Genomic DNA, 24,980 nt, shown 5'->3' on the forward strand with positions numbered 1-24,980 from the left:
TGAATAATTGAATTATTGAACTAAATGAACTCATTGAACTAATTGAATATTTGTATATATAAGTTCACTTAATAAAGATTTAATTAAGTCTAAGCAGGTGTTTATGAAACATATATCTCATCAAATCAACTTGTTAGGATTTTTTTGTGAATTTTTAATGTGAATCAAAATCCAGTTAATAAAGATTTAAAGTACCTTGCAGGTTTGCTAGCACAATCATCTTGTGTAGGACACAATTACATGTGGCAAAAGCATTGCTGTAGCTAAATCTAGGTCAAGGAAAGGTTTTGTTGACTTTGGTTCATGTCTAAATGTGAGAAGGTGGTACCTGTGCCAGCAGAAACACCATTGCTGAGGGTGCAGGCAAAGTGTCTCTCCCAGCCTGACTATTCTGGCACAAAGCCTGTCCTAGAGAAGGCTCCTGATGCTCTCACTAAGAAAAAAAAATAGAAATGCTCCAAAACCAAGGCTGTACATACTAAATAGTTAAGTGTCTGACTACCTGGCAGAAAATCAGCAGTACTGGGAATATTTCTAAAGGAATCATTCCCCTTGCCACTTTAGTAGTTAGATCAACCCAAAAAAGCTGCCCACAACTTGAGTGCTGATGAAGTGTGTCAGCTGGAGGTAAATGGTGAAGAGAGGTTACCTTGAATCTGAGTCAAGATGGAGATAAGCAAACACAACTTATTTTAACAGGATGAGGTGAAAGCTTGCTCACATTGAAAGAGTATGTTCACTAAAATGTAGCTCCTTTCCAGGAAACAGTAGTTAAAAGTAATCTCCAAAAATTATGAGAAAAAAGCAGATGGGTCTAAAATTTATCCTAATATCCACTCACTTGGAAAAGAAGATAATTTGCTGGATTTGGTTACAAGGAAATATAGACGACACCTACAGATTCTACATTAGGCCAGTATTTGGCACAATTTGAATACTGTTTGCAAGTTTGCTGCCAGAAATTAAGGAAACATAAAAAAAATTTGGGAAGAAAGCTTCAGGAATTAAAAAAAAAAAATGACATGGTTTATGTCTGAGATTCAGGAAATGCCATCTACCTGGTTCTGGTAAATCTGTACAAAAGCTCAATTAGTATGTGCACAAATGAAACAGGTACTTTAGGAGGAAAAGTTTTCTGAGGTACCAAAGATAAAACAAGATTTGCTTGCATGGCCTTTACAAGAGAGAGCTCCAACATAATTGTAGATGTGGGAGTGTAGTATAAGCACAGAAGGAGCTTTTGCTTTCCTTTCAAAACCACAGTGATGATGCTTTTTATTCATGTTGGAAAGGGCAGAAATATCGTGCTTCAAAAGAAAATATGCCAACACCTCTTGATGTAATGCCAGTGCCACTGATACTTAACCCAAGTATAACCCAATTCCCCCTAAAAACAATAACCCAAAGGCACCTATTGACAGGCTAAAGGATTGGTACTTTTGGAAAATAAAGTGCCAACACAAACTTGGATTTTCTCTCCCCCTTTTTACTATGTTCTGCCATGGATCTTCTCTACTCCAGTGAATCAGTTTAATCAACTTGGTAGTTTAAGACATTTTGGCAAACAAATGAGATCTTCATGAGTAGGGAATGATCTGTGCCAGTACCAAGCACATCCTTTCAAAATTGTCCAGAAAGAGATTTTTAGACATGTCTGCAAAATAAGCAATGAAGTTAAGCAGCAGGGAGGAGAGCTCTTCCCTGGAAAAAAAAACCCCACAAAACCAAAAACAAAACAACAACAAAAAACAAAACAAAACAAAAACAAACAAACAAACAAAAAAAAAACAAAAAGAAAAAACACCAAAAAACCTGTCTAGTCCTGTACCAGTTGGCAGAACACACCTAAAGCTCTGCATCAGTAAACAGTGTCTTCTGTTGGGGCTGACTCTTGCCTCTGAATGAAAAGCAACTTTAACAGCTGAATAACCTCATTATGTACACCCAGGCCTGTGCCTGCTGTCACAGTCCAGTATTGATGAAGGCTTATTCTAAGCCCAGAGGGGTGTAAAGGCTTTCCCAACCTAAAGAAAAAGCTTCTGTCAGAACCTGGATTCAAAAGGTAAAATAAACAGCAGATTCTCACTCTGTAGCTCTGGGCTGTGCCAGTTTTTTCCAGCTTAGGCAGCTTTAGAGTTGCCCAAGAGGTGGTGCCATGCCCAGACATGCAGGCAGAGAGCGTTTCCAACGAATCCAGGCGATTTGTGCCACTAAATTCACCCCTGTAAAATATCCTTGGATGTACAGGTGGGAACAGTGAGTGGACAGGAGGGCAGAGAGACCAAATTTAGACTAGAAAACACCCCCAGTGATAGAATCACAGAATGGCAGAATGGGTGCGTTTGGAAGGCACATCTGGAGATCATCCAGTCCAGCCCCCCTGCCAAGGCAAGGTCACCTGGAGCAGGTGACACAGGAACACATCTAGGTGGATCATGAATGTCTCCAGAGAGGGAGACTCCAAGAGCAGCCTGACCCAGTGTTTTGCCACCCTCAGTGTAAAGAAGTTCTTCCTCATTTGAGGTGAAATCTCTTACGTTTTATTTTATGGCCATTGCTCTGTCGCTCAGCACCACTGAGATGAGGCTGGCACCAACCCCTTGGCACCTGCCTTGGAGATATTTACTTGCATTCATGAAATCCCCTCTCATTCTTCTCCAGATGCAACGGGCCCAGCTCCCGCAGTCTCTCCTCACGGGAGAGATGCTCCAGAGCCCTCCTCATCCCTGTGGCTGCGCTGGACCCTCTGCAGCAGATCCTTGTCTCCCTCGCACAGAGGAGCCCAGAACGGGGCACAGTAACGGGTGCCCGTTAAACCACCCCTCAGGCAATAATTTGGCGTTCAGACACTGTCACCTCAATGTTTAATCACGGTGACGCCTGAGGGCCGCACCTGCGACATGACGGCTGCCGTGACGCCTGGCGGGCACAGACACGTCACTGCAGTGACGTCACGCGGGGACAAAAGCCGAGTAGTGCGCTAGGGCCACCGAGGAAGCGACATTCAGAGGCTATTTTCCCCTTCCCCGCCCCAACCCTTTATCTAATCTCGTTCCCGTTCCTCTTTCCCTTCCGCCTCCGCACTCCCCGTAACCCGTCCCCGGGCAGGACCCCGCGCGGGGCTGCCCTCCGCGCTGCCTAACCCCCGCCCGTCGGGAAACGCCGCTCCGCGCCGCCTGCAGCCGCGGATCTGCCGCCGTGAAACGGCGCCGCTCCTCCCTTCGCGCCCGGGCGTGGCGGGGCGGGCGCGGCGGGCCCGGTCGGGGCGGTGCCGCGAATCAGGCAGCGCGGCGGCGGCCCGGTCGCCGTGAGGGCAGAAGCGCTCGGGGGCCTCGGAGGGGCGGAGGAGGAGGAGGCGGCGGCGGTGGCGGCGGCGCCGGGCGGGCCCATGTCGGCACCAGGCACAGGTACCGCGGGCACCGACGGGACGGGAGGGCGGTGCCGGGGCGTGTGTGAGGAAGGGGTCTCGGGGACGGCGGGAGGGGGGCACAGGGGCCTGGCGGGGGCACGGGGAGGGGGGTTCTGGAGCCGGAGTGGCCGTGGGGCTCGGGAAGGCTCGGGTGGCGGTGGCTGAGAGCACGGGGAGAGAGAGGCCGGGACAGGAGCGGAAGCTGCTGTTCCCGAGCTGCTGGTTCCATCCGGGAAAGGGCCTGGGGTGCGGAAGAGCTGCGAGCGGGAACTGGGGTGGAGAGCGAAGGAGTCTTCTTATACTTAGTGCCTTGTCTATAGGCCTCTGTTTCACGGTGGAAAGCGCGTTCATAGAAGTCCCCCAGCAAAACATTCTCCCCGAGACGTATAAAAGCGAAAGTAAAAGTGCCCGGCTGTTCGGCAGGCCGGCCAGAAGATGTGTCAGTGGCCTGAAGTTGTGTCAGGGGAGGTTTACGCTGAATAATAGAAAGAGGTTCTTCACCCAGAGGGTGGCTGGGCACTGGAACGGGCTCCCCAGGGCAGTGGTCACAGCACCGAGCTAACAGAGCTCAAGAAGTGTTTGGACAATGCTCTCAGGTACATGGTGTAACTCATGGGGTGTCCTGTGCAGTGACAGGAGTTGGACTTTGATGATCTTTGTGGGTCCTTTCCAAGTCAGGATATTCTGTGAACCTTCCCAGCCATTGTGCAGGTGACTCCTCTCTCTCCGTGCTACGTTTTTTTTTCCTGTGTGCTGTCTCCTCTTCCAAAGCCTGTAAGTTTATTTTCTCTTCACTAACCTGGGTATTTTCATATGTATATTCCCTTGCAATAAGAGAATCCTAATTGCATTTCAGTTCTTGAAACTTACAACCTTCTAGTGGTGTGGTAACGAGTGATGTAGTAGTTTGTTGTTCTTTGAGATTTCTCAGTCAGTCAGAGGTAGCACATCTTGCCTACATTTGTTATCTCCCATATCTCTTTTGCAATAGAGTAGCTGCAGAAAGGACTGTTTATGTAATGCATTTAACTTCTAGTGAAAAATCTCGTTGTGTTTAGTTTGATGGAACTGTGTTTCCTTCCCTGATACTTGTGTTTGCAAGCATGGGGATTCTGGATCATGTCACTGCAGGCTTTAAGAGTGGACTTTTTATTGACTTGAGAGTCAGTTTTGATTTGATTGATTTATTGATTGCTTTAAGGACCAAGTTGTTGATGTTTATTCTTTTATTCTGAATTGTGTGTAGTTTCATGATGCCTTATATTACTCTCTGATTTCCTCAAGAGTAAGTACATAGATGGTTTTTCTTAAATGTTACTTCTGTATTTCAAGACTATTAAGTCTCCAAGCGTCATGGACCCAGTCCCATTCCTTCAGATTTCAAGATTATCGTTTAAAAAAAATAGAGTCTTAAGTAAAATAAAAATTAAAAGTAACTACAAGTGAGTCAATGTACGTCAAATATTGAAAAATTAAGAGAATCAGTTCCCTCTAAAAACGTATTATCTGTAGGTGCTGAAACTGAGGAGTGTTGGAGCATGTAAGTGTCACTACAGAAATGGGCTGCCAAGAGTCCAAAGGCATAGAGATGTTTGTCTGATCTCTATTTTCTCTGTCCTTTCTAATTTTCCAGTGTGAGTGCTGGCTTGTCCTGTCTGTTGGCTTATGGAGTTCATGTCATTATTCTGCCTTTTCATCATTCATGTAAATGTGAGATATTAAATAGAATAAAGTTTCTCTTAATGTCTCTATGCCATCTTCAACCTTGTTTCCTATGGAAATGAGGCCCATGTGAGCCTGCTGTCTGTTTCCATTTTTCCCTGCTTCCCACAACTTTTGGAAAAGTTGCTTGTGGAACAGTTCCATTCTGCCTGTCACGGGGGCTGTGTGCCGGCTGGGAGCTCAGCCCGTGTGGAGCTGTAGCTTGGAGGCAGCAGCCGCACCTCCTCCTTCTGCCCTCGGGCGTTTGGTGTTGGCACAAAGGAGCTGGCAGAGCCATCGGAAAGGTTTGGGAGATAAGGAGCTGTACACGTAGCAGGTACTGAGAAGTATTGCAGCATACCTGTTCTAAAATACAGAACAGAAACCAACAGTAAAACGAGATTTTTGGGGTTTTTTAAGACTCCGAAGTTCACTGGGAAAAAGTGGATAATACTGCCTTGTGGTCAAAACCATAATGTGCCCAATTATGCTCCATCCCTTTTTTTTCTCATCTTCTCTGGTTTGCTTTTATACAACCAAATATCTGATACATCTTTAAAACAGAATTCTGAGTTCCTAAATTCAGTAAGAGCTCAAGTACCATAATGATTGTGGTAAATGACCGTGTTGTTAAAAGTTACATGTGTAGCTGGGTATTTTGTTCCGAGTATTGGTATTGTGACATGCTGTTACAGCATTTCTTTAAACACAGGCAACCCCTTCCCTCTTTGGGTAAGTACTGATTTCATAATAATGTTGTTTTAAGATCAGTGTTTTTGGAATTCGAGTATTTCTTGAGATCCGAAATTTTATAGTTGTAGAGATGCATTAGGGAGCCAAATGTGCTACTGCTTGTTTAAGCAATGCTGATTTGATTTCCATAGATCAGTGTCGGAGACATTTCTCCATTGGTGCTGTTGCCAGTTGCTGCCAGAGGCCAAGTCATGGATAGGTTCCCCATTGGTAGGTTGTCACTGCCCAGATGTGAATACTCATACTGTAAATTTTTGCAGACCATTTTGTTCTTCAGATGAGCACCTTAAATATTGTAAATACAGAGTTTCATCTGGGCGGGATAGACAGTATATGAATTTGTCATTTTATTGTTTGGGAGATGGCAGAGGGAATGCGCAATGCTTTTAAAGAAACATACCTTCTTTGTTGTCAAGTCTTATTTATAAACATATTTCAAAATAGTTAAAATTAATACCAGGAGCACTCTGCATTAGATTGGAATGCAAGTATCTCATTATGCACTCTGAGTAGATGCAGGGAATTGGTGAATCTAGCATGTTTTCATCATCTAGAGTAATGTTAGAAAGGCAAAAGTAGGGGTGGCCTTTGGGAATCAAACTGGTGTTACTAATAAAAGCAAAGTGATGGCTCTTCAGAAGGGTATCACTTGCAATAGTGTCCTTTCAGTCCCACCTATACATGCATTTAACTTGAAGCTACTAAATATGTGAAAATTATTTTTTGTTTTAAGAAATAAATTTAGCCTGAAGTAAAAGCCCTAGGTGGTTCTAATTGCCTTTTGTGGTCCTGCCTGGCCCACCTGACCCTGACATGAGTCAGCAGAATGCCCTTGCATTCTAGGCTGTAGTACCAGGAGTTAACTGTGGCGCTGAAGGTGAGTCTTTCCCCTCTGCTCAATACTTACCACATCCAGGTGTGGGTTCTCTGTTCCCAAGAAAGACATTGACACACTGAAATAAGTCTATTGGAAGATCACCAAGGACACAGGGAGGCTGGAGGACATGATATCTGAAGAGAAACAGAGCTGGATTCTTGATCTGTAAGAAGAGAGGGGGAACTCTCATTACTGTCTTAAACAATCTAATGGGAGAGCATAGTGAAGATGAAGCTGGCTTCTCCTCAAAGCTGTGCAGGGATAGGATGAAAAAAACACAGTATGGGGCATGGCAGTTTCTAGGTTGGTATTTGGAAAAGCTTTTTCCCAGTGTGCCCAGAAGGGACCATTGCTTCACTGTTCCTAGAGTTGCTAAAGACTAAGCCAAGCCTCTGATCTGTTTGGAGCAGGGGGCTGAACTGGGTGCTTATCACAGTTTCCTCCTAATCAAAATTGTCCTGTGATTTTACCCTTCTGTGTTCAGTATGTGTTACTTTTTGTATCCTTAGCCAAATGAAACCAAAGCTTAGAGGGCTGGAAACCCCAAAGAGGCTAAAGCTCCTACGAAAATGTTGTTTGAGTGGAAGGAGAGAGAAATTGTAGCCTTTGATAAGTCTTGATAATTGCAGCCTTTCTGGTATTATTTCCATTTGCTCTGCTGACAGGGCGGTTTGTGTGTACAACTTAGTCAGCGTTGCTCTCTCTTCAGCTGCTACTTGTGCTGAGTGCTGGAGATTTTGGGGGAATCTGGGAAGGGATGAAGAAAGAAGGAAGCAAGTTGATGCCTTTTCGCAGCAAGGATAATCAAGCATTAGCACAGGTTGGCCTGAGAGGTTGTGCAGTTTCTGTCCTTGGCACTTTTCAAGACTGGAATAGTCTTGTCTGAACTCATTACTGACCCTGCTTTGAGCAGGAGGTAGAATTACTTGAAGTCCCATCTAACCTGCATTATCCTATGATCCTAAGTAGTGGAAGGTAGTGGAAGGGGGAGTATTCTTAGGAGATCTGTAGAAAGGTCAATGAGGTACTGATGTATCAAGCTTGTACTTACTTTTAAGTTGTGGCTACTTCGTTTTCATCAGTCTTGAATGGTTTTTTTTGAGGTGGACTTGTTTATGTTCAAGATACTACAGTCCTTGGGTTGTAGAAACTTCAAGATGCTTTTATTTCACAGTTCATGCTGAAGACAACTTTGCAGAACAACATGCTTACAAAATGATTAATTTTTACCTGTCAGGTCTATTCCTTAGTTCAAGAAAACATAAACCTTTATTCTGATGAGTCATGCACTTGTGAGTTAAGTGAATATGGTTGGGCTGTGATAAATGACTGAAATATCAACAGCAATTTAAAAGTAATTGTTTTCCTGTTGTTCTTCAGGTTTGCCTGGGTAACACAATGCCAGCTGAGCGTAAAAAGTCAGCAAATATGGAAGAAAAAGAATCTCAGTTAAATAACAAAGAAAAAGAATTTAGTGAAAGGCGACCAGTGAGCACCAGGGAGAAGCCAAAAGAAGATGTGAAGGTTGGCATGAAGAGAGAGACTTTAAAGGTTCCTGAAGATAAAAAGAAAAAAATGGAAGAGGATAAAAGAAAGAAGGAAGACAAGGAGCGGAAGAAAAAAGAAGAGGATAAAGTAAAGGCAGAAGAGGAACAAAAGAAGAAAGAAGAAGAAGAAAAAAAGAAACTTGAAGAAGAGGAGAAAAAGAAACAAGAGGAGGAAGAGAAAAAGAAACAAGAAGAAGAAGCTGCTCAACTGAAGTAAGTTATCTTTTAAAGGTTTAATTGTGCCAAATGCTCAAGTTCTGTTATCAGGAATGTGGTCAGAGTTACAAAAGATGACGTGTTGGAGTTACTTTTAAGAAGTTGCATGTAGTGTTAGGATTTTTATGTGGCTGTCTGATTGTGTTTCATGACCTCCTAGAGGTTTTGAGTTTTCACTTGTAACCTCTGTTATTTGATCTCTGATATGGGGGTTTGATAGTGTTCTGCTTATGACGACCATGGAGAGCACAGTTATGCTTGAGTAAATGGGATTTAACCCCAGCTGCCATCAGCCCCACACAGCCACTCCCTCCCCTCAACAGGATGAGGAAGAGAATCAGAAGAATAAAAGTGAGAAATCTCATAAGTTGACATAAAGACAGTTCAGTGGGTAAAGCAGAAGATGGTGCAGGCAAGCAAACCAAAACAAGGGCTTCATTCCCCATTTCCCCAGCAATCCCCAGGACAGCAGGGCTCTGTCAAATGTGGCAGTGACTTGGGAAGACAAACACCATCACTCCTATCATTCCTTCCCTTCCTTCTTCTCCCAGATTTACATGTTGACCATGATGTCATATGGACTGAGATATCCTTTGGGTCGGTTGGGGTCAGCTGTCCTGGCTGTGTTCCCTCCTGACTCCTTGTGCAGACCCAGACTCCTGCTTGGTGGGGTGAGGAACTAAAAAGGCCTTGACTGTGTGTAAGACCTGCCCAGCAATTGTGAAAACACCCCTGTGTTATCAGCACTGATTTTAGCACAAATCCAAAACACAGCCCCATACAGGATACTCTGAAGAAAATTAACTCTGTCCCAGCCCAAACCAGAACAATAAAGAAGCACAGATGAAGTGTTATTGTCCAAAAATTTGGAGTATAGACTCTTAACAGGTCTACAGAGTGTACATAACAGGAGCTAATCTGATGTGAGAAATGACTGTCATTTCTTTTAATGAGTCACAGACTGATTAAATATTAAAAAAATATATGCCTGGATGGCAAACTCAGAATGTAACCTGGCAGTTTAGTATGTGATATTACCAAGACCATGTTTCTTAGTATGTTATCCAACAGTAGTACAGTGTTGAAGGTGGCATCTTTAGACCAGTAAAGCTGAGATTCTGGCCATTCTGAGGTCCGGAATATTTTACTTTTAAGACTGAGGCAAAGTCATAGCCAAATTCTAGCTGGGACAGATATATTTCACCTATTCCAAATTTTCTGTGTAATTTCAGTAGCCTGGCAGTAAAAGATCTTCCTTAAATATGTAATACAATAACCTGTTGAAAGGCTGTTTCCTCTTCCTCTGTCAGAATTTCATCTCCCATCTGTAGTAAATGGAGTTTCGTGTTTATATTTTCGAAGTCTGTAGGGATTAATATGTTCAGCATATTAATCCCAACAAATATTTGAGAAATTTTGTTTTGTAATAAGTAGTATTTGTCCTTTGCAACACAAAACTTACACAGAGTTTCTGAAGCAGATGCTTTAGCTTTCTAGGATTAACTTAGTAGATATTTAAGAAGGGAGTAAGGTGAAGCTGGGTTAGAACTCCTGAAGGTTTTCCATCTGTGACCTTTTTTCCTTTGAACTGGTATCCTGAGATTAAGGCTCCATAACAAAAATGACTAATTTTTGTGTCACACAGGGAGAAAGAGGAAGCACATCAGCTCCATCAGGAGGCTTGGGAACGCCATCAGGCAAGAAAAGAGCTCCGCAGCAAAAACCAGAATGCACCGGAGAGTCGTCCGGAGGAAAACTTCTTCAGTAGACTGGACTCCAGTCTGAAGAAGAACACAGCTTTTGTTAAGAAGCTAAAAACCATTACAGAGCAACAAAGGGACTCCTTGTCCCATGACTTTAATAGCCTGAATTTAAGCAAATACATTGCAGAAGCAGTAGCTTCTATTGTGGAGGCCAAACTGAAAATATCAGACGTGAACTGTGCTGTGCACTTGTGTTCCCTCTTTCACCAGCGATATGCTGATTTTGCTCCTTCATTACTTCAGGCTTGGAAGAAACATTTTGAAGCAAGGAAAGAAGAGAAGACTCCCAACATTACCAAGTTAAGAACTGATTTGCGTTTCATTGCAGAATTGACAATAGTTGGGATTTTTACTGACAAGGAAGGTTTGTCTTTAATCTATGAGCAGCTTAAAAATATTATTAACGCTGATCGGGAATCCCACACTCATGTTTCTGTGGTTATCAGCTTTTGTCGGCACTGTGGAGATGACATTGCTGGTTTGGTACCAAGGAAAGTAAAAACTGTTGCAGAGAAGTTTAACTTGAGCTTTCCTCCTAGTGAGATAATTAGCCCAGAGAAACAACAGCCTTTCCAGAATTTGTTGAAGGAATACTTTACATCTTTGACCAAACACCTGAAAAGGGACCACAGGGAGCTACAAAATATTGAAAGACAAAACAGGTGACAATTGCAAGTTGCTTTTTACTTATGAATAAAAATTAGTTTCTTTATGAAATGCCTAGATTTGTTGCAGTAGCTATGAACAAAGTCTGTTCGCAGTGTGTAGAAAGTAAGTGTGTTCTGCAGTGTTTCTAAAAAAAGTTCTTAATTTGTTCTGAATACTTAAAAAGCAGAGACAAAACAGACTGAATATCTTTTAAAGGAAAGGAAGGTTGACCTTTAGCTGTAATTCTCTTTACTCTGTTTGGTGCTGTTTCCTTATCAGCATGAGAGCAATGCTGCTTTCCCAGCTGGTACTGTCCTTTTCCAGTTGGCACAATCTGATTTCTCCCTTTTCCACCCACATGTATCTAACGAAGCATATGCCACAATTGCTTTGGGTTGTTTACTTTTTTTAGTGTACCAGGACAAAGGAAAACATAGGTTAAATTAAGAAGGTATCTATTGCACTCCAATGTGGACAAATATATATTAAATAAATGTATTAATGTTGGAAGGCATAGACAATTTGATAAAATTCCTCCTAAATATATGTAGCACTAATATTGCAGGGTATGAATATGCAGAACTTGAGATCTGAATAATTTTATTTCTGCCATGTCCACACTGTTTAATAATTTTTGGCTTTAAAGCATCCTGAATTCTCATTATTGGAGCCAGCCTAAACTCAAATGCTATTCTTAAAACAGTCATTCTTCTGGAAGCATTCCAGTCAGATAGAAATGAACTTGCTACTGTGTGTAGACACATATTTTGGCTGGAAGACTGGACATCCATCCAGAGCCAAATGTATGCTTGGAATGCATTAAATTTTTATGTTTCCAAAGCAAGGATCCATTGTGCTGATGAGTTTTGTGCTGCAGTCCTAGCTGGTCTCAGCCAAGTGTTGAATTTCACAGGATCATAAACTGACTTTTGAGGTACTGTTATTTCTGCTAATACCTTACTAGTTCAAAGTGCATTACTGATTTAGGTGTAAATTTTTCAAAGTGAATGAATATGAACCTTTCTACTTTCACAGTTGTCATTGGTTCTGTACCCATTGGTTCTGGCTGGTATTTTAAAGACTGGGTGTTACAAAGTCTGTATAACACAAAATAGAGTGAAAAAGGTTTCTGAGAGGTATAAAATATGTTAAGAAACCAAGAAGCAGAAAGAATGTAAATTATCTGGGAGAGAGAAGTATACTTTAATACTTACTTGTACAACTGGATAGAGCCTGAGCAGCCTGGTCTGACCTCATCACTGAGCCTGCTTTGTGTAGATCAGGCAAGGGCAGATGAGGGACCTCTTTGAGAACCTTGTCATCTGAATTATCCCTGTGAACTTGGGTGCAAAGCTTTGTTTTGGGGAAGGAATGTGAAGAGCTATCATTTATCACTGGATTAAGAGAACTCTGTTATTTCTCTCTTTAAGGTGTTTATTTTAACTCCTTAATAAATGTTGAGGAATAAGTTTTGTTAAGTAAGGCATCAAGAAACTTTCCTACCAGATTTTATTTGTTTGCACCATCTATAACAGATCCGTAGCATTTGCTTGCTATGGAAGTTCAAGGCATGAGGAGGGCAAGACAGAAATTTGTTGAGTGAGAAGTCTGTGTATTATGGAAATCTTCCTAAACTGTGGATTTTGGAAAAGTGATTGTGCAGTTGATTCCTTATTTGCTTTTGGATTTTTTTTTTTTTTGTGGGTGGCAGGTTTTTTGGCGGTGTTTTTGTTTGATTGGATTGGTTTTGATTTTTTTTTTTTTTAAAAACCCAGTAATCCTGTTGATTAAGGGGGTTCTCTGTGTATTAAAAATCTGATCCATTTTGCTGCAGTTTTTATTCACAGTGTTATTCCATAATCAATGAAGTGAATAGGGAGTGAACCACTCCCTTTTGTGCATCAACTGTATCATATGTTTAGGTTATGATATTTTGACAGGTAAATAACTCATCAATTTTTCTCTGCCAGGAGAATGACCGTGAAATAATTTAGGATGCCCAATTTGGTTGAATTAATTGAAAATTACTATGCTAAATTAACAGTGCTCTAGTGCTGCATTACCTGTGGAATCATTTAGGTAAAATTAAAGCAGACTCAAGCAACGCTGGTTAAGTGGATAGTTAGAAAAAAGTACTTTGAGTGACACTTTGACTTTACTATAGACATAACATGGAACCTGGTGGTCATTTGGTTACACAGCTGAGGGCACAACAAAAGTTGTCAGGCTGTGTCATTGAAAGAAAACACCTTGATTTTCAAATTCTGGAGAGAGTTTTCAAAAATAAGTATTAGCTATGGAAGAAACTTCTTTTGTCTAAATTAAGGATGTTTTTAAGATGTACTTAACTTGCCTTGTGCTTTGAAGAGACAAAAAGTAAGACAAGTACTGTGTGCTGTACTTGTAATTGTATTCAGAGGTGAACTGTGCTTTTTAAAGTTTGCTTCATTTGCTTTAGCTTCTTTGAATTTGCTAACACTTGTCTTCTTGGAACTGAAATTGAGAACTGAAAGTCTTGTACTATTGTTACAGCACTTTGCTTTTTTTTTTGTTTTTTAATAATAGCACAGAGCTTCAATGCTCACGTTTATCAAGCTGCTGGTTTAAAATATGTATGCAGTAGACAGCGGTCTCCATGGAAAAGCTATGGATTGACACTTAATGTGTTTCCTGAATCCAAACTGAACTACTGCACTTCATAAGTAGTCAGTGGTTATTTAATTTGTTAATTTTTCTTTGCTGTACTTTGCAGGAGAAGACAATACATATTAAATAAGCGTGTTTTGTCAGAGAAACAGAAATTTTGCCAGCATTAATGCTTCTTGCTCTCTAGCCAGACACCTGCGTTCACTTCTGGTTCTGAGCAGGGATAAAGGATTTGTTGCTCACCCTGTGAATGTGTACAAAGACTTCTGTTTTACAATTAACCTGGAACAAGAAGACTGATATACCTCAACTTACATTGCCTTAACTATTTCAGAATTCTTATGCCACAAAATGCTTGTGTCTTTTGGCAAGACTGTGACTGTTTGCCTACTGCATAATAAAAGTCTAATTGTAAAGGAATCATTCCTACAGATGATGATGTAATGATGCAACCTGCTTTGGGAATTGTGGTGTTTGCACGTTTTTTCAGGCTTCTGATGCTTTCATCTCAGTGCATGGTGCCTAGTCAGTGATTCCAGCACTTCTAAGCAGTGATTAGGCTTCTTCAAATGCAAGTTGCTTTTGACAACAGATTTCAATTTTAAAAATTATTATTTTAAACAAGTATGAATAGTTTTGTAAAGAAAATAAAGAGCAGCTGAAGTAATAGTAACTGCTCATAATTTGGACTGATAGCCTTGAAATAGCTTGGTTTGTTGGAAAGTCAGTGGGCTGCTTGCAAAGTTTTTGACCCTCCTGGTGATAATAGCTCATGTAATCATTTAAACAATATGGGAATGGATTGTTACAGGTGCGAAGCAACTTTTATCGAGCTTGTTGATAAAGCTGATAATTTTTTTTTACTATGTAAGTCTTTTTAGGACTATTACATGGCAGGACTATTACATTTAGGACTAATCATGGCAAAGAGTAAGTGAGCCTTTCTCTTTGGACATGGGAGCTGGAGCTTTGGTGACCCCCTCAGTGGGGTCGAAGTTGGAAATTCAGTGTGGTTTGGAAATAGAATAGTGTCACTTAAATGTTTGCTATTGAAGTCTATACTAGAGGTTACACTTCCCTCAAAGAGGGCAGGTTAGCTTTGCTCAGAGAAATTCCTAATAGTTCAGCATAGCGCAAATGTATTTTAAGGAAAAAGGTGTTCTTACTGTAAGTTTGTTTTTTGTAGACGCATTCTCCACTCCAAAGGAGAGCTGAGTGAAGATCGACACAAGCAATATGAGGAATTTGCAATGTCGTATCAGAAGCTGCTGGCAAATTCTCAGTCTCTGGCTGATCTTTTGGATGAGAACATGCCTGACCTCCCCCAGGAGAAACCAACGCCTGAGGGTAAGCCAGATTCTAGAGCAGGTCAACAGAACCCTGAACTTGGCTTGGATGTGGTGGAAAAACTAAGCAAACCCTCTTACCAATCTGTTCTTTCTGCTGGTTTCATTTCATTCAGCCTTTCCATGAAAGATATCAGCTAATGAATAATAGATTTTTTTTTAATTGAAATAATTATGCCTAATATGTAACCTTAACTATTGTATATTCTGTGTAGTTATAGAACCCTAAGTAGTATCTATTTAGGTTTCTTTCTGGGGATAGTGTAATAAATGGAAAATAAAAAACGTTTTTAACCTGATAGATTAATATTATGCAGTTTTTAGTATTTAAAAACTGTTAGAATTTTAAAAGCTGATACTGTTAAGAAATGCATTTGAAGTCCATTTTGGGTCATGATGTTATGAGCAGGAACATATTGTTGAGCCAGATAAGTCACTAGGTGTGGCTGTCTGGCCTCCTGAGCAGAGGTGCAGCTTTCAATACCTCTAAATATAAACTTTGAGATGTTGTTGAAACCATGAATATCTTTTGTCTTAAATTATCTTAAACTTAAAAAAGCTGTATTTCTTGAATGCCTCTAAATATTAAATTGTTCTTTTTAAACTTCATTCTTAAAACTCAGTGGGGTACAGTTCATCATACTTGAAGTGATTACTTTTAATGCTAATATTATTAAAGTGTGTTATAATTTCTGATACCACATAATGTGCTGCTTATTTTTTCTTGATTTGACTTCCTTTGATTCTGTCTATATTTTCAATCAAAATGAAATTTACCATTTTAAGATAATTTCTTGATGTGTAATACTGACATTGACTCAAGTGTGCATTGAAATTTTTAGGTGAAAACAGAGAGAGCAATAAATAGTTTAACATTTTCCTAAAGGGGCTGTTAATCTCTAAGGTGCCTCCCCATAGAAGATTGTAAATATGTGTAAATAACTTTCTTATGGTTCCACTATTTTTGCAGAACATGGACCTGGTATTGATATTTTCACACCAGGAAAACCTGGAGAATATGACTTGGAGGGCGGTATCTGGGAAGATGAAGATGCTAGAAACTTCTATGAGAATCTCATTGACTTGAAGGCTTTTGTGCCAGCAATTTTGTTTAAAGATAATGAAAAATATTCTCAGAGCAAGGATTCCAGCAAAGATGAATCAAGAGGTAGGATGCTTAAATGACTATTTTCTTCAACATATCTTGTCCAACAGATAAAAAAACTTGATGGAAGTAATGAGTCTTTAATGAAATAATTTATGGTAATCAGGACAGTACACCAGTTTGGATGAATTTTTAGGGAATAAACTAGGTGGGGTAGGGATTATTTCTGGTTATTAAGGAAGGAAAAAAAGTAAATGCATTTTAATATTGTTAGACTTGTAATTTGCAAATAAATGGAGGTTAACCAGTGTGAGTAAACGTCAATTTTCTGTGAGAAATGACAAGAACTTTTCATTTTTTTGCAGATTTTAGTGTTTGGGGTTTTTTCCACTGTTATTTTTTTATTAAATTATTAATGGTAGGTAACTTTGTTAGCATAAAATTTCACTAAGTTAGAAGGCCTGGTTAGTTCCTCACTTCTAACGCAGCTCTCAGTTCAACCAGGCATGTGCAGGCTTCAGGTACAAAGGCATAAAAAGTCACCATCCTCTGGCTCAAAGTGTAACAGAAGATGCATGTTTGGAGAATTTTAACATTGCCCTGGAAGGGTGTTTAGATATTGGAGCAGCTTGCCCAGGGAGACTGGAATCTGTCTTAGCATTTTAAAACAACTGGAAAAATATCTGAGAAATCTGGTGCGAATAGTGTTCATCCACTTTGACCAAAAGTTTGAACTTGAGATATCTCCAAAGTCCATTTCAGATTATTTTGTCTGTGATTCTAAACATAATACTTGTTTGAGTCTATATTTCCATGTGATGTGTGCACTGTTTAGAAATTATCACACTAGACTTTGAAAAATTCTAGAATTTTAATAAAGTTATTGGCCTTGAAATTTATTTTTTAAAATGAAGCATAATCTCTTGGAAAAATGCTCAGTATTGGACCAATGTTGTGGTCCAAGAAAAATATTAACTCATCTTTTCTGAATCCTTACCAGATTCAGATACTGTCTTCAAGGAAACTAATAATCTTTATTTGACTTTTATATAGCATGTTATTTCATCAACATTTTCCTCCTGTTCTGCTTCTTCCTTTTTTTTTCTTCATCTGTATAAAAGATTTTCCATTAAGACACTACAGAGATGTAGGTTTAGCAGCATTAATCTTTCTGTATTCTAATAATGACTGTGTATATGTAACAATGTATTAGTATTTATTTGGTATTTCTAATTGTAAATAGATTCAAAAGATGCCAAAGATAATAAGGAAGCAGCTGGGAATGAGGATCTGGAATTGGAGCTGGAGAACCTGGATATTAATGATGATGCGCTGGAGCTGGACTGCGGAGATGAGGCAGAAGATCTTACGAAGAAGCTTCTTGATGAGCAAGGTAAAAATAATTGGTTTTAAGAATTCTTTTTCTTTCTGATTTGTTGGTTTTTTTAACTTGATTGCTTTAGTTTGTGGATTTGTAGAGTGCATTCAGGGCTATTTATTTATTTATTTATTTATGAAACTAGTAGCTAGAAACTTTTAGGATTGTGATAAATATTTTTGTAGCAAGTATTCAGATACAAGTAAAAATTCTTTTAAAGATGTTTATGTAGTGAAAGTTACCAATTCCTTCACACAGCTTTTAAAAGTAAGCAAGTGTGAAGGCCGTTGCCTGAAAAGTGACTACAAAGAGGAATGAATACTTAACAATTAAACATTACAAATGCACTGTTTGGGGAATATGTTTGTAAATGATTATATTTCATAGCTTAAAGATGTCTGCTGCTTGTTTGTTTCTCTGTGTTAGAACAAGAGGATGAAGAAGCCAGTACTGGATCTCATTTAAAACTCATAGTAGATGCTTTTCTTCAGCAGCTTCCAAATTGTGTCAACAGAGACCTCATAGACAAGGTACAGTCATAGTTTTAGTTTTTTGCTCTTAAAAGCCATAATGCTAGATCAGATAGATAGGAAATAAAGATTTCAAGCTTTGGAGTCTGACAGTAGCTGATTTAATTTTTAATCAGTCTGTATTCCTCTCAGTGGACATGTTTTCTAACTATGCCAGTTTTAACCAAAACTGAAGATTTTCCTTTATGGTTATTTTTTTTAAGCAGTTGCATGTAGTAGGAATAGCTCTGTAAAAGTTGTGTTTAAGCACCATTTTCTGTTGCTTTCTTGAAAACCCACTGCATTAAAATGAAGCATTGCATTAACTTTCCTCTTTATAGGCAGCAATGGATTTTTGCATGAATATGAATACAAAAGCCAACAGAAGAAAACTGGTACGAGCACTTTTCATAGTTCCTAGACAAAGGTAAGAACAGAAGGGGACCATGCTGTATACACCCATTTATTATTTAATTTATGATGTGCATGTATTTTTAAAGCCAGTGCATATTCCATTTGTTTATTCCTGATGTTCACTTTTGGAGTGGCTTATGCTGAAGCATCAAAGAAATATTTAAAATCAGTGATCCAGGCTGCCAGTAATCATGAAGTGCATCAAAACACAGTGTGAGGAGAATTTCTTTTTCACAGCTTAGAACATCTACAGCAATGTAAATCAGGAGAAACACTTAGGAACACTTTTGTCTTCAACTCTGCCATAACAGAGAACTTTCCATACTTGTAAAATGGAAGTGGCTTTTTGGCTGGTCTGTGACCATACAGTGATGTTTGTACCACTGCCCTGTATTGTTTCCTAGTGCTGTAGGTTCCAGATTGCTGAAACTGATCATTAACTCTTGGAACTGCTTTGAAAATCCTTTATTCTCTTTGTATAATCTACTAAGTTGTGCTAGGTGACAGTGATCTGGAGGAGCTTGTAGTTGTGCACAGTGAAAGGAGGTTCTCTCAAACAGGAACAGCTTGATAAGGCTTGTAAATTCAGCAGTGGGATTTCATAGATGGGATGAAAGCAAAAGTTAATTTCCTGATACACTGCACTGTTAAAAACTGTGTCTGTGATCAGGTTGTACTCTGAACAGAATTAATCAACTCCTAGAAGCCTACATACTTTCCTCATTGCCATTGATTCAGCATCTTCCCAGTGGTAATTCCATTGCCCTACAGATTTGTATTAAAAATAATAATAATTTTAAAAATACTAACTTTTCTCATAGACCTCAACAGAGCAGGATAGTTGGTGGGATATCCTTGAGGAGTTGCTACTTTAGTGATGGTTCTGGTCTCCAGTAGTTGGAATGAACACTGAAGTGAATGGCTCAGCTGATCTCACTGTTGGTCTTTGATTCTAAATATGAATGGCTCCTAATATTAAGAAGTATTAACATTTGATGTACAATTCTTTTGAAATTAATTTTCCTGCTGTCTGCTTTGGGACCTACTTGACTAATAAGTACTCAAGCTACTTTGATTCTTTTAGGATCTTTAGTTCAGTTGTGTTTATGTGCCTGCATTGGTGACCCCATCTCTGGAGTCAGCTGGAGAAACAGGATGTTGACTGAGCTGCTTATTCTGAACACAAGCAGTTGGAATGTAAATACCAGCTGGCCTGCCCATAGATGCAGACAATTTGAAAGGGCATCCTATCCCAATATTTAAGTAAACTGTATTGCTGTGGTTGGTAAAAGAGCAGTTCTGCTGTGTGTCTTCAAATCAACATCATAATCCTTTCTGATGTAGAAAATTCTATATATTATGTAAAACACTGCTTAGAGGCTTTGTGTACTATGCATTAGTAATGATTTTGTTCTGTATATCACTTCACTGAGCCATAATGATATGGTTTTACCTTCCATTATTGTGGATCCGTACTTATTTTTACTAACGCAGGAATTTTTGCAATATCTCAGGGATACTGTGGGAGAAGAGTGCTTGTTATGCTAATGTTTTTGAGGAAGTTTTTTTGTTTTCTTTTTTTGTGAAAGCTTCAGGGGAGCAGTTTCCCTAAGGATGCAGATAAAGCAGTATGTTTTCCAAAAGCATTTAAGTGTCCAAGTATGCCAGTTGATGCTGTTTAAGTTTAGCTGCTTTATTTCCAGCCATAATGAGGTATTTCAGTGACGGAATAAGACGGAATCTTTCTTCTTCTGAGATCACTTTTGGGAGATGTGCAGGCACAATGATTTCATCAAGAAAGTGTAAAACTGTTTTTTTGTTTGAAATGTCAAATAGACACTCTGAAATCAAGGTCATTATGTAGTGTTGCCAGGAGCTTTCTTGCTACCACTAGGGTTGGATAGATTGGGACAAATTTGGGTTCTTCAGGACAGAAAACTTAATTTGACAAAAAAAGGCCATTTCTTCCTCAACTCACTGTAAATCAGTGTTAGAATACATCTTTGCCCTGCTCTGTTGAATACTGATGAATGGATCACATTTACATTTTCAGCTGTGGTTTGAACCTCCAACCCAACAGAACTGAAGGCCTTTTAAAAAGATTTTTCAGTGCCAGTATACAAATGGCTTTCACATTGGCAATGGAGGACTGATTTAAAGCTAAATATTAGCCTTTTAATCCAGGACTGCAGACTGTGATTTAACCCTTACTGCTCACAGCTTTAGGACTTTCATGTGGTTATTTGCTGTCTAACTGAATTATCTTCCTGTATGCAGAATGATTTAGGTTTACCAGAATACTGCAATTCTGTAAATTATTTTATTTCAGTATGAGAAGTCTGCATTTTTTCTTTAGGCTTTAAATTCTAAACAATTTTAGATAAATGCTAAGCAATATATAGGGGCTGTTGTGACTTATGATATTTTTTGATGTTCCTATCTGTGATGTTCTGTGAAGTTGCAAGTTTATCTGCAGTTAAGAGTTCATGAGGAGGTTTTTAGTGTTATTATTGGTTGTTCTTAATTCAGAAGTTAGCTGCTTCTTAAGTGTTAAATAGTTGTGCACATTTTAACTCAAAAGCTGCAAGTCTCCAGTGTATTTACTGTCAGCTTTTCATTCTGAGACTTCTCTGTACCAAGGTCCTTTTTGTTGAGTTGAATTTGACTCATCAGTGTTTCAGTGGCTAGTTTCAGATGAGGATAAAGTTGAGGGATGTGCTTGAGATCAAGGAGTTTCAAGGTGAAGAAATAAAAACTTAAAGTGCTTCCCTGGTAACATTCCAATTCCACATCATCCTTCTTTTCCCACTGAGCAGTGTGGGTGGCACTTAGTACCTGTTCAGGCCCTGTGAATGCACTGCTTTTATCCATTATGATTATGCTTGTGAGGCAGGAATTCTGGCTCCATTGCTTCATTCTTTAAGCTGTTTTGTAGAATCACAGAAATTAGGAAATGTACAAAATGCCCCCTTTGCTCTTCCTGTGCATAAAATCTTGGTTGTATCCATTTTAGAGAGATTGCAATTAGGACTTTGAGAAAAGTTTTTCTGTAAATTGGTTTATGATCAGTTTTGTTTGTTTGGGGTCTTTTTAATAACCTGACATTTGAAATGGTAGGAAAAAAGATATGCTCTTAGATATTTTACTAACGTGTAGCTCATGTGAGCTTGAGATCCAGAGTTGACTAGATTTCAGTCCATGGCATGTGGTCTAAATGACAATGGTCAAAAGTGGTGCTTTTTACTATGGTGGTGGATATTCAGCATGCTAAACATGGACTTCACAGAGTGACTGACTCATCCCTGATGCCAGATCTTTCTTCATAATCAGAAGAGCAGGATGAGAAAACAATACTGTGGAGTTTGTGAGAGTTAAGTTATTCCCCCCTTCTCAGGAGGAAGAAATGCAGAAAACAAAGCAGTGCATGTACCAGTAGATGGTGCCACTGATACTGGAATGTCTCCACCGCTGAACAAGAATTTTTGTCTCCTCTGAGATGGAACTAACTCAATCTCTGATTGCCAATTTCAGCATAATTAACCCAAGGTTTTCCTTATTATATTTCACCTATTTAGAAATACCCAGTCTTAGTATGCTTCCTCATGAAGAAACCTTTTGTGTCCTGCAACGGAATAACAACAATGTGCTCTAAGACTTTAATTTTCCCCCAGGTATACTCAGTTTACAGAGATGAAATTATTAGCTTTCAGCAGGCAGGTATTTGTTGACACCAGAATAAAACCTTCTGGTATTTGTCTTAAAAGAATTGCCATACAGAAATCCCCTCAGTTAAATGGACCCTCTTAATTCTGCCACAGTCCTCTCTTAGTTTAGCTTTTGTGGGTGAATGTGAAGTAGTGAGACTTTCACTTCTCTCAAAGTTAATGGCTAAATGCTTAATGACATGGTAGTAATTTTCTGTGGCTAGCCAGCCTTGACTGTGTGGTCCAACCAGCTTGAAAGATGTAAATACTACTTCAGTTATTGATTAAGAAAAGAGATAAAAACTGTTAAATAGGTAACTGAGGTAACCACAATGTTTTACCAGGAGTCTTGTGTGTTACCAGGAGGCTGCCTGATTATGCTTTTTGGGGGGAATATATTCTGATGCTTCTAACCCCCAATTTAAATACTTTTTTTATTTTTCTCTGTGAGTGGGTATTAAATGTCTTGGAAATGGGCTCCAGTGATATGGAAGAAGAAAGGAGAAAGGAGGCAGTTGTGATGGTTTTGTTTGGGGTTTTTGTCTTGATGCTTTGTGCCAGGACGATCTCTGTGTATCAACTGTACTGTTGGATTTTTAATTTTTTTTTTTTTGTCAGCATACTTTTTTCTTTTCCTTTCCTGAGCAGGGAAAACCTTAATCCTTCATAAAGTGTAAACTCAAGATGCTTTTTTCTCTTACAGGCAATTTCTCACTAGAAGCATGCAAATTTAGGCTGTTCCTCTCCACTTACTTTGGCTTGTTCTAGAGTTCATTTGTTTACTGCATTAACTTAACATTCTGAAAATAAACTGAAAATACTTCCTTCAGCTTGTTAAATGATATTATGAGGCCTCAGAGAGCAGTTAGTTTCTCTGCATTTAAAACTTATATACACAGCTGGTTTGCATAAATGTGCAAAGGAAGTGGGTGTGAAGGCATGTAATTAAGACAAGAGAGAAGGAAATAAGGAAATTCTATAGAAAACTTGGAAATACTACCATTTGTAGGAGTGCTGGCACAGTTTTTGGGAAAAAGGTGGCCACATCACATCTGCTCAGCTTTGTTTTATGTATTACTACTAGATTGATTTAGAAGTTTCCCACCTTACAAGTAAAGATATTCTCTACCTGGTTATGTCTACTGATTTTCAGAAAAAACATTAATACCTTGCCATAACCCATGGCCTTGTCTGTAAGAGCCTTTTTTTTGCCTGTTGAGATGGATCTGCATTTTCTCTCTGTTTGGTAATTTATTGAAGGTCAAATTCTGTAGTTGATGGTACTCAGCATTTTACCTATGGCAGGAGTTAAAAAGGAAAATAACTATGAAGTATTCCAATAGGATATGGTGGTTTATTTTCTTGCATTATTTTTAAATGGTACTGCATTCTGAAGTGGGCCCAAAAAATTGCATGTATGTAATTCTGTCAGTGCACTGACTCTTTTCACAAATAAAATAGTATTTGTGAAAATACTATTTGTACACATAAATACATTTTTGTCTATAAATTGTCTGTTTTATCCTCTCCTTTGTTTGCAGATTGGATTTGCTACCATTTTATGCAAGACTGGTTGCCACATTGCATCCCTGTATGTCTGATGTAGCAGAGGATCTCTGTTCCATGCTGAAAGGGGATTTCAGATTCCATGTATGTTTTGGTGATTTAGTTTTTTACTAAAACCAGATTAACCAATCTCCTAAGTCATCCTCTGTGGTAAAAATACCATTTTGTGTTGTGTAGATACTACTTTAAAATTCAGTGAATATTTTTCTGTCAGCTCAGCAGTTCTAGAAAAAAAAGAAGAGACATTTTTGTAACTTTGTAAGTCCTTGTAAAAGAGAAGTTTTGCTTTTTTAACTTTCTTTATATGTTTACGTAGTTATATAAATTAACTGTACAACACTTACGCCAAAAGTTAAAAAAATTAAAAACTCTGCTTCATTTGTGTTAAGAGTTTTCTATGAATTAATAACTTACTTTTAAAATAAGACAATTCCCATTACAAGGCTGCTATTGTGGTGATCGCTATTGTCATATAGTATTTAATTAAAATGGGATGTTAGAATTTTCATCTATCAAAATTTTCCACACAAATGTATTATCCAGTGTTGTTTCCTAAATTTCCTTTAAGTGTTGTAATCAAACTTGTTATGGTGCACAGTGATGATTCCTTCACCATTTTTGGAGTTTTCAGATTTCAGTTTTTTTCTAATATTGACATTAAAAATGTGTGTAAATTGCTCAGACTTACTTAAATCTTAACCATGTTAACTTTCTCAGAAAAACCTCTTTCTGTTGAGGAAATACAATTTTCTATTTTGCAGATTGTGTTTAGATATAGATACATATTTGTGTTTTGTTCCTAAACTTATGCTAAATGTCTGTAATTTTAAAAGCCTGCACATTACTAAATCTGACTTGAAAAAGTCATCAATATTTAATATTTCCTTGAGGACAGTACAAGTGACCCTATTTCCATAGAGACTTCTTACTGATTCTGAAAATATAGAATCTAAAATACTTCATCACTACTTCACTGTGGCAAAGGAGGAGAATGTATGGCTGTAGGTATGTTAGAGGAATTAATTGTTTTGGGGGGTGGGGAAATTAGGAAAAGAATTGAAAATCTTCTGAAGAAACAAGGACATGGGGAGAGTTTTAGGAAACCCAGTGAGAAGTAAAGATGGAGCTGGAGGAACCAAACCAATACCAAACACTGCTGATTTCCCAAGTGTATTTTGTGCATGTTCAGATCAAAGTAATTTAGAAGAAGTGGGTATTTTTGAGGGCCTACAATCAATTTTGGTTGTTTTTTAGGTAAGAAAAAAGGACCAGATCAACATTGAAACAAAGAATAAAACTGTGAGATTTATTGGTGAGCTTACCAAGTTTAAGATGTTCTCCAAGAATGATACTCTCCACTGTTTAAAGGTTGGTGTTGTGATAGTCCTGTACTCCTTT

At 38.9% G+C, this 24,980-nt stretch overlaps 1 protein-coding gene across 6 annotated transcripts in view; it reads left to right on the forward strand.

The window, feature by feature from the left end:
* The first annotated feature begins 3,343 nt into the window (after positions 1 to 3,343).
* UPF2 (UPF2 regulator of nonsense mediated mRNA decay) overlaps positions 3,344 to 24,980 on the forward strand; it is a 52,549-nt gene continuing 30,912 nt past the window's right edge. Inside the window, exons 1-10 of one of the 6 annotated variants that reach the window (XM_062491695.1) lie at positions 3,344 to 3,407; positions 8,121 to 8,500; positions 10,149 to 10,928; positions 14,747 to 14,907; positions 15,877 to 16,074; positions 17,255 to 17,404; positions 17,816 to 17,919; positions 18,240 to 18,325; positions 23,558 to 23,666; positions 24,837 to 24,950. In XM_062491695.1, the coding sequence (XP_062347679.1) occupies positions 8,139 to 8,500; positions 10,149 to 10,928; positions 14,747 to 14,907; positions 15,877 to 16,074; positions 17,255 to 17,404; positions 17,816 to 17,919; positions 18,240 to 18,325; positions 23,558 to 23,666; positions 24,837 to 24,950 (2,064 nt within the window). In that variant the 5' untranslated portion in view covers positions 3,344 to 3,407; positions 8,121 to 8,138. Of the gene's footprint in view, positions 3,408 to 3,749; positions 4,006 to 4,098; positions 4,184 to 6,052; positions 6,074 to 6,943; positions 8,501 to 10,148; positions 10,929 to 14,746; positions 14,908 to 15,876; positions 16,075 to 17,254; positions 17,405 to 17,815; positions 17,920 to 18,239; positions 18,326 to 23,557; positions 23,667 to 24,836; positions 24,951 to 24,980 lie in introns of those variants that run through there. The other 5 variants (XM_062491697.1, XM_062491698.1, XM_062491700.1 and 2 more) reach the window with 5 other exon arrangements.

The sequence above is a fragment of the Cinclus cinclus genome, chromosome 4 (genome assembly GCF_963662255.1).
Source record: "Cinclus cinclus chromosome 4, bCinCin1.1, whole genome shotgun sequence".
Lineage (NCBI taxonomy): Eukaryota > Metazoa > Chordata > Aves > Passeriformes > Cinclidae > Cinclus > Cinclus cinclus.